This window comes from Girardinichthys multiradiatus, chromosome 8 (genome assembly GCF_021462225.1).
Source record: "Girardinichthys multiradiatus isolate DD_20200921_A chromosome 8, DD_fGirMul_XY1, whole genome shotgun sequence".
In the NCBI taxonomy this organism is placed as follows: domain Eukaryota; kingdom Metazoa; phylum Chordata; class Actinopteri; order Cyprinodontiformes; family Goodeidae; genus Girardinichthys; species Girardinichthys multiradiatus.
Window position 1 is genome coordinate 30926783 of NC_061801.1, and position 18557 is coordinate 30945339.

Here is an 18557-nt window from a genome sequence, read left to right on the forward strand (position 1 = left end):
GTTCACATTAAAGATGAGATGACGTTCGTATACCATGCCACAAATGGTTCCACCAGCTCGCTTACTTGGATGCTGGTGAAAAAGCACAGTTGTGGTTTTTTTTAATTAACCACAAGACTTCTGGAACAATTTTAACTGGACATGTGAGACCAAAGCAGAGATGTTTGGCCATAATGCACAGTGCCATATCTGATTAAGACTAAACCCAGCATATCACCGCAAACACCTCATTCTGGTTGTCAAGCACAGTGGTGGAGGGCTGATGATTTGGGGTTGTTGACATCATCTTGCAGGCATTTTTTCGAACCTTAACTTTTCTGCATCTGAGTCTTCAAGTGTGAGGACATCTCTCAGACAGCTGAAGATTGGCTGAAATCATGCAACAGGACAATGGCCCATAACACACCAGTAAATGGCTGAATGGTTGATAATAAAAAGAATAAATTTTTGCAATTGGACTATTCAAAGTCCAGACCTCTACCTGAGTGAAGTGATGTTGCTGGAGGACATTTGCAAAGTTTTGCCAAACCTCAATAAACTGAAGAAATAGGTAAGGGAAACTTGACCTAAATCCATTCACAATGTTGAGAGAGACGGATTAGATGATACAGGAAACATCTATTTGTAAAAGATGGTGACTGAATTATGTGGTGTAAGCAGTTTATTTAATGACCATATTTTCCTTTTAAATTATTTCATCTCTCAGATAAAACTAGCATTTTATTATTAAAAAGCAGGATGATCAGTTTCAAAATTAAGACTCCTTTAGGCAAAGAGAAAATCCATACAAGTATTTCTGACATGATTCTAGTCTGCTCTTACCCTGAATGGAAGCTACCTAAAAGTTGTTGCACACCAACCCCACAACCCTTGACAACATCACTCCACTGTTATACAAATATATGTTAGGCAAAATCCATGGGTTCAATGCCCAATGCAAAATTAGTCATGCTTCTATGCGATGGTCTGGAATAAACAACACAGGCAGATCATAACTTTTAGGATCCAAGGTTTTTTTGTGGCATCCATTGCACTCTATTTGTCCTCAATATAGGGTATAACAGCTGTCAAGCAACATGAGGTGTAGCTTTATAATGTTACACTGGCAGTGTATCAGTCAGTTTATATTTGGTTCCATATATCTTTGCCCACAGATACATTGAATGAGAAGATTTATCTTGTGCAACTAAAGCAAAGTGAGTCACTAATGCTTCATGACTAATAGCAAATTTCAGTTAAATATTTTCAGTAAAGGTTTTCCGAAACAGGAACTTAAAACTACAGGTCCTGATTCAGTTTGAACAAATTTACCTTATTGGTGAAAAGATGCAAAACATTGAGTAAAACATTACACCTCAGAGTTGTTTGAAGCAGTTGTTGCTTTTTTTAATCAGGTTTGACATATGACACTTATTTCGTTTGACAAGTGCAGTGGCGCTAACAAAGTGCAAACGACAACAGTATTAACCTAATCCACAGGGAGACACACAGAAGTTCAAGGCTTTGGACTTTCCTGTTTTTTGCATGCCTCCATACATGGCTTTGGATGAATGTGTGCTTTTTAAAGCTCACAAGATTTCATAAAATCCTAAAAAAGGACTAAATGAATGTTTGAGAAAAGCTCATTGATAGGTTTTATAATCCTAAAATATTTTATTTATATAATCTTTAGAGTGAATGAGTTAATGCTATTTTTTTTTTCTGTTCCAAGTGGGCTTTCTTCTTGCAAATCTCAACTTGAATAAAATATTTTCAAATTAGGACACCAAAACGTTGGGTGGGTTGTAACCTCAGACATACTTACTAAGTAGCTTTTCTTTTTCTTATGTTATAAATTTTTCCCTTTACGGTGGAGTTTACTCTTACTTTTTGATCTTTAGAATTTTTTTTTTTTACTTGTGTGTACCCGTATGCTTCCATTTGTCTTTTACTTTGCAGCTGACACACCTAAATTTCCCCACTGCGAGACAATAAAGGGTATTTCTATTTTATTCTATTCTATTCTATTCTATTCTATTCTAACTAAACTAAATATATTTGTAGGCACAAATTACTATTTTTCATGTTACAATTGCTTTATTAAGATTGTGCTTTCTCCCTTATTTGACAACTGTGCACAATTTAATACTCACCACCCATTAACCTCTAACACACTCTAAGCTTGAAGCACCATAAATGCTTAACTTGTTCACAGTTGCATGTTGATTCAGTTACACATGGGGCTGGCTAGTTTGTGGTTTAATGACATACTGTATTTTAACTCTTTATTGACATACTGATAATTTTTGAGACTCCCAAAGGATGGGAGCACAAAGGTTTTGGGTGGTGCCAAAAATCGGAAGTATCAGCTTCTGCACACAGTCAACTTAGATTTTATGAAGGGATTCCAGAATTTGGCGCCACTACTTTCATAGAATTGGTAGATTTGAATCCCGCGTTAAATCTGCAGATGAATTTTGCTGACCCGCTATACATATATAAAAGTTTGGAGTATTTTTCAAAATTGAAAATGCCTTCCTACAAGTGGCACTTTTACTGACATTCTTGACTAAGCTTAAATTGTTTTCTTCCATGCTGGATGTTTGAATAATTTAGCAATATCCTGTTTTATTTGAGCTGCCAAATAACCTTTAGCAAAAAAATAAAAATAAAAAAATAACAATCCTACCTAAATGCCAAGAGGCTATTTAACTGTTTCCTGCACAGTTTTGTCCATGATTTACATGTCGCATACACTACAACTAAAAAACTGAAACGGTAATCTGTATTTATTTAATTCATTCTCCAAATACTCCTCAGTCTTGATTCGACTAATTGTACTCAGAAAATTTAGTTCAGTACAGTATATGGAGTGATATCAGAAATGTCCTGTTTTCTAGCATCTTCACTGCACATAGAGTTTAATGATCCATCTATAGATCTATTCCAGTCACATTCCAATTATTCTGTTGTATGACAAATATTACACAATTTTAGCAACTAATTGAAATTTGGCTGAAGTTTTAAAAGATAATTCTTGCTGTTTAGGCATCCTTTGTGTTTAGGAAAATGTAAAAATGTACAAACATTTAAAAACATGAAGTGAAATTTTAAACCGGTGTCAGCTGAAACACCAAAGAGCCCGCAGGCTTTTAAAACTGTAAACAGAATTTAGTCAAGAAAGATCAAAAACATAAATATTCAAACAAAAGCTACATTTAGTTATATTTTTTAATTAAATTAACTTATTGCACAGAATATCTTTTTTTTTTTTTCAGATCAGCTCTTTGTAAAGTAACTTTTGGAACTTATGACTTGATATTAGTTGCTTAATTACTCATTTTAGCAGCTCCATAGCTAGCCAACACGGAGCTGTTTAGTATACCAGCAGACATGCTAGCTGTCTTCGGTTGCAAAGGTTTGTTTCAAAACAGCATTACCAATGAAACTTTTCATTGCACATATTATTACATATTTTTTGCTGTTCTGTTTTCTGTCAAGTAATTTTGAGAGCTTGACATTTGATGTTAGCTTCTTAATTAGTGGTTTTAGCTCCACTGGTAGGTAGCCTGCAATGAGCTGTTTATTATATTAAAAGACTTGTAATCTTCTGTGGCTCGTTGCAAGCATTTGTTTTATAGCAGTGTTACTAGGGAGGCATTTATTCCACAGTCCTATCTACTTTTCTGCCTTTGCACAGGGATTTTTAGAGGTTAAATGTTGATGTTAGCTGGTTAATTAGTTGTTTCAGCTACCTGAGTAGCTAGCTGGCAGTGAACAAGTCAGATATACTTAATGCTGTAGATTGATTGTTAATTTTGGTTTGTTTCAAAACATGGTTACTATATATGGAGTTCTTTAATAACCCAGACATGACTGTCTTTGTTTTCCTATTGAAAAATTGTAGTCACACAATTTTGTATGAGTCTTTTAATCACCTGACAGTTTGCAGCATACTACTCTATGCTGACAACAACTTGAGAAAACGCCATTCTATGATTCTGCAACTCTGACCTTTTAAAACATGAAATCAGAAGTTTATTTTCTGTTTCAAACCAAAGTTATGTATTAATTCAATGTTGTACATTGAGATTTTTACAATTTAAAGACATCATGCCTGACCACAATCTTACAATGCCAGTTTATGTATATAGTTGATGCACTACTATGGTGAAACTAAATGCATTAGCTGGATGCGAGTAGGTTTTATGATTGTACTTTCACAAATGGAGATCTAACAAAAAATGTCAAAATATTTAAATGAATCTGTAAAGTTGATGGATTTAGCCTACATATCTAAATTGATATATCCCATAGAAATCACTTTTCATATCTTTACTGACCTGTAGAGGTACGCACATGTTTTTATTTTTATTTTTTTTAGAAATAATCAAATAGAGAATGTTCATATGTTTTTGATTTCAGTTGTGTTTTTGCTTTTGTTGAACTGTACCAGATCCTGTTCTTGAGTTTATTAAATTGTGCACTACCACAGAAATGGCACCAGTGGTTGCTTTATTCCATATCATACCATGTTTATTTATAAAGCACATTAAAACAGTAACAAGGCCAACTAAAGTGATGTACAGTAAAACAAACAAGTAGAGGACACAGAGTCAAATACATAAATCCGCAGAGGTAAAAAAAAAAAAAACACTAAGCAATCGCTGTGATTAGAATAATAAAAACACACTGAGGTTAAAAACAGCTAACACTGGTTTTTGCATTAAAGGCAATGGAATAAAAGTCTCTTTTTTAAACAAGACTTAAAAAGTGAGAGAGGGAGCTTTGCTGACATGTATTGGTAAATCATTCCACAGTTTTGCACCTGCAACAGAGAAAGCTCTGTCACCAGAGGTTGTAAAAGCATCTGATCTGCTGAACTCAGAGAGTGCTGAGGGACATATGGCTGCAGCAGACTCAACCTGATAAGTATGAACACAACTTTGATAAAAATGCTATTAATATGTTCCTATGACTTCCTGATTGTTGGAGGTTAAGCTTATTTGTGTTTTATCTAAAAGTTATCAGGTTAAATTGTTGGGAACCTCTAGCACAATGAGTTCTTTACACCATTCTCCCATTCAGGTTTGTCAAAACGTGTTTGAATCCAAATTCACTGGGAGGGTGGGATTTCCAGAGAGCTGTAGCCACTCTCTTGGGTTATTAATCTTAATTATATAATGCAGGAAATACCTCTGAATTGTTGTCTACTGTTTAGCTCTACTAAACAGTAGAGAATGTTGGACAATATGTGATTTTCAATATAAAGACAGGCATTTGCTTTTGAAATGATGGAGCTGAAGATGAAGACATTGAGCTTTTAAGATTACCTTTACCACAAAGGGCCTTTTCTTCCAAATTGTCTCTCTTCCCTGTAGATGAATGCATTTGATGCTTTCTGGTTTTAGTCAAGCCTTTAGTGTTTAATAGTTTAATACTGTGTCTGCTGTTTGTACCAAACAAATGTCTCTTCCTGACCATGTCCTGCTGTTTCTGTCACTTGACATAATGCAGTTAAAATTTTACAGTAAAACCGGATAGGTTTTCTGTTATAGTTTTGGCAAATCATTGCAGAGCTGAACTGACAGGATGTCTGGTTTCTGTTTGACACTCCTAAAAATATTTGAATCTTGCTATTACATCATAATCATAATCATTCCATCAGCAGTGAGGTGGTTGAGATTTAGAGCTTCGTACCTCTGGAGCAGGGGATCCCTTATTTTTTGTCATGTTTCAAGTGTGTTTGGATAATTGTGGTTTATATTGCTAAGATAACTGGTAAAAGATGATGTGCTAATAATTTGCATAGTTGGTTTTAATACCACTGTCTGTGAACATATGAAACAGGTTCTACAGCACCCATAGGAAGATTGAATGATGCCTTCACTGATACATTTTCTCACTTAAGAAACTGCCTTACTGATTTTCTTGAGAGTTTAAACTGTGCTATTGTATCACACTTGCATATCTCCATCTATCCATGGGTCGCCTCCTTTCTGCAGAAACATCCAGCCAGCCCGGCCTGGTGGCTCTTGCGATCAGTCACAGTGATTGCTCTGGAGCAGTTGTCATAAAAGCCAGAAAGCAAATTACCGATCTGAGTCCAGATCAGGCTTCTGGATCCAGACTGTGAAACCCTTCATTTGGGGACCTCTGATCAAGTCAGTGGTATCGCATGCCAGATGGCGCATATTATACACAGACTACATTAGTCTTGTTATTATGCAAGACTAGAAGCTTTTAAACCTCCAGTGATTTCACTGTAGTGTCTCAGTTTTTAGAATTTAACATTTCTAAAGAGAAAGGTCGACTGGGAATGAGGCTGGCACTTTAGATCCATTTAGATTCTCATTTACAATTATTGATGCTAGCTATGCACCAGTTGTTATGTAACTTCATACAGCCTTGCTGCGGACACCCACATCTCCTCGCCCCTTGCCATCCATCTGCCCGTCCGTCCATCCATATGTCTCACTCATAGCTTTTTAATATGTGTAAGATGCTGTTGTATTAAATCCGGTTGCATTTACACTTCTGGTTTATGTGTATCCACGAAACGGAATAATATTTATTATTATTCTGAAATGCCTTTACAAACTTTAGAGTACTCACATGAACAGATCCATATTCACTTTTCTTAGGCCTGAGATAAATCCACATTTAGTTTGATAAACAAAAAATAACATTTGCAGATGTTACCCATGCAGGACTTAATCTGAAGAGTAAATTTTTGGGAGTTATTTTAAGCCTCTGATTTGGAGCATCATTGTTATCAACACAGGACTGAGTCAAAGTCAACTCTCTGTGTTTATCATGTGGCGGGAACATGTAATCCAGTGCAGCTGCGTGGTTTATTGATGACAGAATTTGTTGATGCCTTTGGTTTCTTTTTGAGACTAACAGTAGGAAGTTTGGGTGGACATTAAACACAGTGTGCAGCAGAGTTTCAGGTGATCTCTTCTGTCCATGAGGTAGTTTAAGAAGAAACCTTTCTTTGCAAAGCATTTGAAATTAGCTGAAGATAGAATGGAAATTCTGATTTAACCTCTTGGCAACATTACTACAGACAACCCCTCCACACACAATCTAACACAAACATGCAGTTCACGCTGCTTATAATCGAGGTGTGAGAGTATGTGAGGGAGAAGTATTTATTTACGTCCCACATAACAAGGAAACAAGTGAATGTTGGGGCTTTGCAGTTTTCAGGAACACAGTGGCTACAAAACACAGTTAATAGTTTCTGTACAGCTTTTAAACGTTTTGGAAGAAATCTTTATAAAATCATTTAGACAGTGTAGAGCATTACCAGGTTTTAGGAATACTCTGATTTAGATTGTGCAGGCAAGATATGAATAAAAAAAATCTCATATATTGGAGGACAATAAATTCCTTGTTTTATTTGTGGTTATTGTTTCATTTAAAAGCCTGTTTAAATTACCACTTTTTTCATGAGAAAATTGAATTAGAAGATATCAGGGGAAGTTTCATGTACAAGGTTCATTTACAGTTCAATTAATGCGATGTTTTTATGAACTCAACAAATAACAAATTTTAATATTGACCAAAATTATTTTGATTATAATACTTTCCATCATCGAACAGTGCTAAGTTTTTTTTCTATCATTAATGCTTGTCTTAACTATGTTTCATTGAAAACGGGAAGCTGTGGTGTTTTGGATCAATCTCCAGTGTGGTACACTATAATTGATGACAGGTGTGTAAACACAAAAACAGATGTTCCAATCAAAGAAAAAATTGGCATTAAGTAAAGTAGTCGTAAAGGATGTGCACAGTTTCACAACCAGGTTATTGACACATTTTTTATTTATGTATTGTCATGATCCACACCTATCTTTGTTTTGTTAATTGCACCCACCTGTTTTCCATGAATTCTTTTCTCCCAGTTTTATTTGAATTCCTGTTTTCTGTCCTTTCATTGTTGGGTTCTCTGTTTCTGTCTCCCTGGTTCTGATGTTTCCTTTGTCTCACCTTAGTCATACCCTTCATTAAAATATCCATCCAACATGCGTCCGCCAATGCTTTTGCCACTTTAGTCCTTCATAACCGCAAACTGTGACAGAAGAACCCAACGATGAAGGGACAGACAACAGGAACTTAAATAAACTGAGGTGAAATGAACTACCGTACATGGGAAACAGGTAGATGCAATTTATAAAACACAAATATGTTCAAGACATTAATTGCTTTTTCTGTTAAATTGTAAAGGATGTGTGCCACATTAAAAGTAGAAAAAGTTTGAGGTTTACATCCACAAAACCTGGTATTTTTAACATGGGGATACAAATCTTTTAGTTTTACAAAAAGCTCTCTTACAAGTGGCTAATCTGCAGTCCTAGTGTTGGAGAAGCCATGGATTTCTATAATCTGTGTCTAAATAGCAGTCAAAAGGACCTAGATTGGGAAAATAGAACAATTAATTTAGAGAAACATCAATATAATGCTTCACTTTCATATTTGACATTTGAAACATTTCACTGGCAGTAGCTATTATTGCTATCCAATTTCCTTTTGAAACTGGCCTTTAAATACAAAGCTTAAGCTTTGATTTTGTTGTACTTTTGTGCAGACTTGCAGAGCAAATTTAATGGCAAATAGTTTTCTGCTTCACCACTAAAGCAATCTTATCCAGTCAATATAACTGGAATAATGTACATTTACTTGTAGATGTAAAAGTGATATTAACTGTGTGTTTAAAGTTAAGTCTTCAGTGTCTGTTAGCAGTGATGGTATTATTAACAAAAATTGTATTGACCATGCAAAATAGATATAAAACTCCATCTAACCTGTTCCTGCCCCTGATTTACAAAGTTTATTTTGTTCAGCTCAGCTCTGTCTCAGTCAGTTGTGAAATGAAATCGGTGACCTGTGAAAACACGCCTCCTTGGAAGCACATCACAAGCGAATAAAATTGCAGCCGCCACTCAGAAATTCTTTTCCTTCCTTTCCTCAGCCTCTGGATTTTTCCTGTCCTTTATGCTTTTCAGAATTTTCTTATATTTATCTTAATTCTTAGCACTGTATTTATGTGGGTAACCGATTAAGCAGGAAGTTAAAGGAAATGTTGTGCTTTTTGTGTGTATTAATGTTTTTTAGTTTATCAATGTCTGTCTAAGAGGAAAATTTGCTTATTACAAGTCCTTTTGAAAATAATTATGGATGGATGTACTATTCAGGGATTTTTAAACTTAGTGTGACCAGAAGGGTGAGCTGAATGTGTAATACGTGTCCATACGTGTTCCCTTCAGTAAAGTTCAAAATGACTTATGAACAAACAGTTCCCTTTTTTTCTACTGCCATTCCTGGTGTGAATTCGTATTAATAATTTTCAGCAATGACCCCTTTCTGTTGGGAAGAGAACTGCACTGAGTGTGGTAAAATAAAAACTGAGTATGTAAAACCCCATCAATCAAGTGCAGTTTAACCTGAAGAAACATCTTATTGGATAGCATGTGGGTTAAACACAGTGTTAATCAATGCATACTTTTATGCACACAATTCTGATTTGCAACCACATGTTAAATGTTTGGGATAGTTTCAGTCTCTTTTTAAAATTCTGATCATTGCTGAGTAATTCTATTGTCAGGGTTGCTAGTGTTCTAACAGACAGATTCGTTTTTGTCACAAACGTTTACAGCTTGAGCAGTTACAAGTATCTCTCCTTGAGACATTTATTTCAGTTCATTATGTGGAAAATAATAATTTCTGCTATATTACTGAACGGCTGAAAAAACACTTCCGTTGCAAATCAGATTTTCATTTTACACTAATGCTCATTGTCCTAAAACTTCAGATCCAGATGTCTTGTAAGTGTGCAGGAATAATGGTAAAAAGCTTTCTTGAGAAAGAACGCTTTTAATGTAATTAAATAATTATTCTCATTTAGTTGTAAAGACTAATCAACACTAATCAACTTAACAATTAATCAGATCTAATTGTGATAGGGGTTAGTTGTATTGTTTGTTGTTGTTTGTGCTGACAAATGTGATTTAACTTGATATGATAAACTCTTATGAATGATGTTTGCAAACTCTGAACAACTCAGAGTGTGGTTAGGATTATAAAGTATTTTTTCTAGTGTTGGTTCTATGCGTGCATCACGATACAAATAAATGCAATTATATTGTGCTCTTTACCTCTGCAGTAACACTATTTAGAACTGTTGTAATAAGATCAACTTTTTATGAATGGGAAAGTTTTACTTATTGGGTTGGGGGAGGGGAGGTAGCATGAAAAAGTTTGTAAAGAATTTGGTCATATTAAGATTTAAGGAACCACATGTTTTCCCTTAACTGAACCCAAGGGCTGTGCAGGAAGTATGTGATCATTGCTTTTGTCTTGTGAAAACAAAAACTACAGCATTTTTTCCTAACAGATTTAGAGTGCTAAAGAACCGTTTACATTTTGTGAGAATAGTCCATTGGCACTTGATTGAAAGATTAGGTCACTAGGGATCAGGATGAAAAAACCCTCTCTAATCCTCACATGGTCTTCATGTGTTCAGAGAACTGTCTCTGGTAAGTACTGCTGGTATGTACAGCAAGGGAGTGTTCTTAGGCCAAATATAAGGCGATTGTGGAGCATCTTGAGTTATGTTATTTCACTGCTCTTCTCTACTTGATCATTTAACTAAAAATCTGTCAGAAAGTGGACATTTTGTGCTACAAAGGCTACGCTCATGAAGTTTTTCCCCTTTAAAATCCTAATTAAATGTCTACATATTCTCTCTCATCAGTAGTGATACAAGAGTCTTGAACCTACATGAGCCCCAGAGAAATGAAACTTAGATATGGCAATAAAAGGTGATGTTTCTTGAGGAAGTACGTAATGTTGACATGGTCGCTTTCCCCCAGTCCATCAGGTGATGATACGAACCCTCAAGCGTGATAAAAACAAACACTCGCCATAAAAAAGTACAGACAATGATGCTGTAATAGGTGCTTAAAGCTGATAAGGTTCCCACAATCCAGACAAACAAAACCTCATTGCTGTTCCTCATGAACAGATACTTAAAGCAACATGACAAGGAGAAAGACCCCTAACCCCTTTTTAAGAGGATTATATCGTATCTTTTGTATTTGACCTATATGGACATAAGTTATATGGCCTTTTAGGTATCGAAACAGTTTGCTGGGTTGTAGAGGCCAAAGTGTTCAGGAAAAAGAAGATGGTTTCTCCCACAGAAAAGTTGTGTTCTGTGACAATAATAGGCTGATAAGTTTACATGAATTTTCACACCATATGTTATTAGTGTTTTGAATATATACTACATGTATATTACAAGTTGACACCTAGTGTACACCTTGTATGATAGACTCTAGGGATGTACTATTATGATTGTATCATGATTATTGTTTACAAATTGATCACAGTTGTAAATATTTTCATGGTTTGTAAAATGTATTTTCACAACTTAAACCTATTACAGTAGAGCTATTAGTATTATCCAATTTTCTTGATATATAAACATGTTGACCTCTGTTTCATAATTATACCCTGACCGGAACTGCCAATGAATTGACTAAATGCTTCTTATCTTGCTTGAATGTGTCAGTTAATTAGGTTTTAGTGCATAAACAAGTAGAGTTATTAGATTTAAATCTCTTCATGGGATATATGCTGTCAGAGGTTTACAGATGTCTGGTGATCTACAGTAAATCTATTTGAGAAAAAGAAACTGATTCTAGGTGAAAAACTGTCTAATAAAGCTAAGGCTGAATTTCAGACACATTCTTTGTTAAAACAGGAAGCTAGGCCTAAATCATTATAAGCTGTTAAATGCCCCTCTGGGGCTGATTTCTGACTGCTGACCTCTGGTGACACAGGAATGAGGAAGAACAGATTGTTTCCTTCATGACATCAACTAAAGCACTGCCCTACTAGTGTAACCTCTAAAGAGAAACTAACAGGTTGATTTATTTTGGCAGACACAGCTGCTGCTTGTCACAGTCCAACTTACCCTATAAACATCACACATTGTCAAGCTGTGATCCAGCTACTTATTTTTAGCCCCAATTGTTACATTTCTGGCTCCTTGATGCTGCCACAAGATGGACAAACAAGAGCAAGACATTCAGCCAGTTTACAGAGGCAAGCTGGCTGCTATTTTCAGAAAAAATGCAGACCTGTAGCAGGAGCCAACAAAATGACTGTCTGGCTGTGTGTGTGTGTGTGTGTGTGTGTGTGTGTGTGTGTGTGTGTGTGTGTGTGTGTGTGTGTGTGTGTGTGTACCATCAGGGCCATAGCATGGGGTGATGAGGACTCTCCTCGGCTGACCTCGGTGCAGATGACTAGGGATGGCCACAGCATCCCCTCAGCAGTAAGTCAAGGAAGAACTTATATTTGTTTTTTCATTCAACTCTATATAGTAAGCCAGTTTTAATGAGACATAGTGACTGATTTATATTATTAATTATGGCTAATTTATCAATTAGGTCTGCTTTTTATTTTATTCAAAATACTGCCTTTATAAGTAAAAAAATAAATGCAGTCTAGCCCAGGGGTGTAGAGAGCGATTTTTCTTCCCCTCTCGCTAAATAAAATTAGCTTGAGCTGCAAAACCTATTTAACCCTTGAAATAAATATATATAAATCACTATATACATACAGTGACGGGCAAAAGTATTCATACTCCCTGAACTTTTCCACATATTGTCAGGATACTAACGCAAACTTAAACACAATGTGTTTATTGGGATTTTATGTGATACACCAACATATCTCAGTGCAAAGTGGATGACAAATGATTTCAAGTTTTTTATTCAGCTCACCTGAGTCAATACTCAACAGATTCACAAACCACTGCAATTACAGCTACAAGTCTTTTAGTGAATGCCTCCACCTGCTTTGCACATCCATAGACTGAGATTTTTTCCCATCCTTCTTGTCTGTGAACATCAGTTTTAAAGTCCTGCCAAAGATTGTTGATTAGATTTACATCTGAACTGCCTGGGGAATTCTATCACATGAAAATTGTTAACACTAACCCATCCTTGTGGAGTTCTGGCTGTATGTTTGGTATTGTCCTGCTGGAATGTGAACCTCTACCCCAGTCTTTTGCAGCCTCTAACAGGTTTTTGTTTAATATCCCCTGCATTTAGCTCCATCCATCAGTCTAAGTAGCTACTCTTTGTTCGCCCACAGTCCCCACAGTGAAACATAGTGACATCATGCACAAGTGTGTTTAGGGTTATGACCGGTGTTTGTTTTTCTCCACACTGTCCATATATGTCCCACATAAGGGCTCTACTCACTAATAAGTTGGCTTCTAAAGGGATTTGGTTGTGTTGCTTTTTATTTGGGCATATCTGAGTGAAAGGGGCTTAATATAGATACAATTGTTTTAGATTTTTATTTGTAAAAAAAACATGCATCATTTTCCTTTTACTGCAAATAAGGCGCTACTTTGTGTTGGTCAATCACACAAGTTTCGGATGAAAACCATTGAAGTTTGCAGTTTGTAGCATGACAAAAGTTGAAAAAGTTAAAGGGGTTTTAATACTTTACAGAGGTACTGTCATTCTGACACAAATAAACACATAAACTTACCTGTATAGAGGTTCTTTCCTTATCTGATTACTTTCCACATTTTATTGATGCTCCAGGTGAAAATGCTAAATAATTTAAAATAGATAAATCTTTTATTGCAGTGAAAAAACATCACACAGAAAATAAACGAGGTTTGAATTAAAAAATACCACATTAAGATTTTTTTTTACATAACATCACATGTATTGCATCCTTGCTGTTAATACTTTGTACAAGCCCCTTTCATCACATGAAATTCAAAATGCTATTTTGTTTCTATTAAATTCTTGAGTCAAAATGGCTCCTATTATCCAAACCTGCAGACAGAACAACAATAAAAACTGAAATGCATGTCGTATAGTCCAATTTCCTTCAGCCCTCCTACTCTGCTTATACTATAGAGAAACATGACCCCATGCAGTTTTTGTTACTCTTTTGTTGCAGATTAAACCATGTTCATTTAGGCTGAAGCATTTTTTAAAATGTTTTATTCTGTCACTTTATTTTCTCTCACAGTTTGTTGGATGACCTAATAAATAACGGACAACAACAGCAGGACCATAAAGAATTCTTGAGCTCTTTGAAGACCGTTTTTCTAACTATCTTCCTCTCTGTCATCATTATTATGACTGTGTTTGGCAACCTGTTGGTTATGGTTGCACTGTGCAAGGACAGGCATCTGAGGTGAGCCTGTTTTTGGTTTGATGTTTGGTTTCTGAAGTGGAAGAAGGGTTAAAGTTCATAAGTAAATAAGTAAGGTCTGCAGCTAGTAGGATGTGAACAGAAAATAAAGACCTTTAACAACTATTACATTTCTCCAAAAATATAAAAACGATGCATTTTCGCTAAATAATTAATGGGATAATTTTCTCATCTGAAGCACATGACTGAAAGGTAAATGTTTACCTCCAAAGGTGAATGAGAATATACTTGCTAAAATTAGATGCACAAATGAGTCTGGAAATGTCTGGAACAGTGTGGAATTTAAGCATTTTCTAGAGAAAATTGTATTTCCAGTTTTTATTGTCTTTCCATATATCTAAAAACTGCCCTTATCCATCCATCCATCCATCCATCCATTTGATTGTGGGAAAAGTGGAGTTTGGTCAAAATGAATGTTCAGAAACAAAGAAAACAGAAAAAAGGTTAAAACTCCTATAGTCTTTTCACCTGAATTTCACAGGAGTGCCTGTTTTAAGCTTTCACTTTTTAAATACAAGCGGCATTTAAAAACCCTGAAACATTTATGTTTTTTGTTTTGTTAAAGAGCTTAAAACAATCTTTTTACATGACAGACCACTCAGATCGACAACAGACATTCGACAGACAGACTTTTTAACTTCCCAAAAATAAATTAAAAAAGAAAATTATATTTAAGTTTTAAATAGTTGAGTCTTGCAGCCCTTGTGTATACAAATAATACTGCAAAATCATGCAGCCTGCAAGTTGTGTGATTATGTTAGCCAGAAGTAATGGTAAAGAACAACATAAAACCCCTTTGGAACTAATATTCTTTATGTTTGTGAATGACCTTTCCTGTTGTCTTGTTTCTTCTTAGAAAAAAAAAGACCAATTACTTCATTGTTTCTCTGGCATTTGCGGACCTGCTGGTTGCGCTGGTTGTGATGCCCTTTGCTGCGATCGAGCTAACCACAGGCCAGTGGTACTTTGGAGAAATTTTCTGCCTGGTGCGAACCTCTCTGGATGTTTTATTGACCACAGCATCCATTCTGCACCTCTGCTGCATTGCACTGGACAGGTCTGTGATGAGGACACAATACGGGCGAAACTTTTTATATTTCTTTCTGAGGCTCTAACATGCTGGCTTACACTTTAAGACTTTCTTTTCATATTTAAATCTAAGTCAGGAGGAACATTTTGTAAATTTACAGGAAATGTCCTAAATCCGAGTTTTCTATTTGGATTTTCTGTTGTTTTCTTTCTATTTCTCATTTTCTTTCTATAGAAAGCCTGGCCTGGTATTGTATGTTTAGTTGTGTCTTTTTGAGGGATGGCATGATTAATGTTGCCAATGCTGCCCCTAACATTTTGTGCTGTTCTTGTTTTTCTTTCTTATAGAAAGTACCCCCAGCTAAGTAATTTTTTTTTCTTTTGCTGTTTTTTTGTAGCACAAAAGCATTTACATTTCTATTTCTGACAATTACTCTGCTTTATATCTCTCTTTTTTCTTTCCAAAGAAGGTACACCTAGTCCAGTGTTTCTGTGTTTACCTGTGTCTCTTTCTTGGAAGGCTTCATTGACAGAGCTAAAACACAGAAGCACAGGGCCATGAGTACTTTCAATAAGACAGAAAAACATTGAATACAAAAAATGTATTTCAGCACTAGTTCCATCAATGACACTTTCCGTTAAGGATGGACAGCTAATCATAAAATCACTCAGCCAGGTGTTCATTTCATAGGAAAGAAAAACACAAAGATTTCACAAAGCCAATTGCAGCAATAGACTATATTTATGTCCTTGATGAAGCCAACACGTTTCCTCAGGATGAAGCATTGCTGAAAATGCAATGATTTGACTTGATCCATTCAGCTCGGCTTCCTAAGATATGCCCTTGCCACCTGGCATTAAATTATCAACCGAATTTAACTTAATTGTATTATAATTTGATTTCAATTTCACTGCATAAAATCTACACGATTGGATTTTATTAGAATGAATTGAACTGATCTGAACATAATTCAGACCAATGGACGAGTAGGGAGTTTAGTGTACACACTATTGGCCTGTATCGCTGTTTGTCACCATGGAAACCACAGATCCAAAGCATTGGGACTCTAAACATTAATTGACCACCCCCACCCCTTCCCATTTTGCCAGTGGGCCCCACACTTTGAACGACACTGGTTTAGAGTGTTGCAAGAGGCAGAAAAAAACAATTATTATCAAATAAGTTCTATATGTAAATTGCGTTTAATCTTCAGTAATCCATGTTTAATACAGTGTATAATATATGTGCAAATCTGTGTGAATGTGTTATTCTAGATATTACGCCATCTGCTGCCAGCCGCTAGTCTACAGACATAAGATGACCCCGGCGAGAGTAGGAGTTATGCTCAGCGGCTGCTGGTTTATCCCGACATTAATCTCGTTTTTACCCATCATGCAAAGCTGGAATGCTATTGGGATCGAGGACATTGTGAGTTTTCCGTAGCTAAGATCAAAAATGTTTAAAAGGTGTTGGAAATAATGGTTGCCTTAGCTTTACTATTAAGATTAGTGCCTCTAAAATATTCAGTGTTTCTAAAAACACTGAGCTTGTGGAAGCTATAGATTCCCAAAGACAGGCGCACGAGCTACAGCACAAATCTATATAGTCAAATTTTCTTTTTTGATACAATCAACAAACTTTAACAAGGATTTTCCTTCCTTTAGATATGTTTTGCTATTAATTAACATTTTTTTAAATTATTTTTAATTATCTTTTTTACATGTGCACTTGATATATTTTAGATTCAAAAGAAAACAAAATAATACTTTGATTTTAATTCCTTTATAAAACTTAATTCTTTTTTTTACCTAATGAAGTCAACTTCTAAATATGTACAGTGCCTTGTATGAGTATTCCTACTTGAATATTTCACAATTGGTCACATTACAGCTGCAAAAAGAAACTTATTTTATTGGGATTTAATGTGGTACCTCAACACAATATATAGCATTATTGAGAAATGGAAGGACGGTTTGCTTTTTTTAACAAATAAAAATCTGAACAATTTGGCTTGCATCTGGCTTCAGCCCTATTGGATCAAGAATTGGTAGAATTGACATTTGCTGCAGTTATAGCTGGAAATCTTTGGTCTCTACCTGCTGATTGGATGGAGAAAATCTGTGAACGGCATTTTTTCAGGTTTATCCAAAGATTCTTGATGCTGTGTAGGTCTGGACTTTGACTCAGTCATTCTAACAGATGAATATGGTTTTTATCTAAACTGCCCATTGTAATTCTGGCTGTATCTCTGGGGTTGTTGTCCTGCTGAATTCAATTCAATTCAATTCAAAAATACTTTATTAATCCCAAAGGGAAATTGAATGTTGTTGTAGCTCTTATTATGCAGGTTTCCCCAAAGAGCTGTTGTAGATGCTGATGGCTGTGGCAGGAAGGATCTCCTGTAGCGCTCCGTCTTACAACAAATCTGAAGAAGCCTCTGACTGAAGACACTCTGTTGTTGTAGGACAGTCTCAAGAAGAGGATGCTCAGGGTTCTCCATAATGTTCTTCATTTTATGAAGAATCCGTCTTTCCACAATGATCTCCAGAGGTTCCAGAGGAGTCCCCAGAACAGAGGCAGCCTTTTTTATCAGCTTGTTGAGCTTTTTTAAGTCCCTGGCTCTGATGCTGCTTCTCCAGCAGATGATGGCAGAAGAGATCACACTTTCCACAACAGACTTATAAAAGATATGCAGCATCTTGCTGCAAACACCTAAGGACCTAAGCTTCCTCAAGAAGTACAGTCTGCTCTGTCCCTTCTTCTAGATGGCTTCACAGTTGCATCTCAACTCTAGTCTGTTGTCCAGGTGAACACCGAGGTATTTATACTCCTCCACCACCTCCACTTCTTCTCCCATGATAGAAATAGTTTTTGACTTATTCCTGTTCCTCTTAAAATCTACAATCATCTCCTTTGCTTTAGTCACGTTCAAAATGAGATGATTGTTTCCACACCATGCCACAAAGCGGTCCACCACCTTCCTGTACTCATCTTCTTGTCCATCTCTGATCTACCCCACGACTGCAGAATCATCCGAGTATTTCTGCAGATGACAGGAGTCTGTCTTGTACTGGAAGTCTGAGGTGTACAGAGTGAAAAGGAATGGTGAGAGTACAGTCCCCTGTGGTGCTCCTGTGCTGCTGACTACCAGGTTAGACTCACAACCCTTCAGTCTCACAAACTGTGGTCTGTTTGTCAGGTAGTCTTTAATCCAGGAGATTGTTGAGGCCTCCACCTGAGTCTTCTGGAGTTTCTGACAAAGCAAATCAGGTTGGATTGTATTAAATGCACTGGA

The 18557-nt window shown here is 36.0% G+C and overlaps 1 protein-coding gene across 2 annotated transcripts in view; it reads left to right on the plus strand.

The window, feature by feature from the left end:
• The window catches only part of si:dkey-247m21.3 (5-hydroxytryptamine receptor 4), a 62996-nt gene that overhangs the window by 10295 nt on the left and 34144 nt on the right, over positions 1 to 18557 (plus strand). For both annotated transcript variants that reach the window (XM_047373159.1, XM_047373160.1), the window contains exons 2-5: positions 12241 to 12322; positions 14047 to 14214; positions 15089 to 15289; positions 16537 to 16690. In XM_047373159.1, the coding sequence (XP_047229115.1) occupies positions 12300 to 12322; positions 14047 to 14214; positions 15089 to 15289; positions 16537 to 16690 (546 nt within the window). In that variant the 5' untranslated portion in view covers positions 12241 to 12299. The remainder of the gene's footprint in view (positions 1 to 12240; positions 12323 to 14046; positions 14215 to 15088; positions 15290 to 16536; positions 16691 to 18557) is intronic.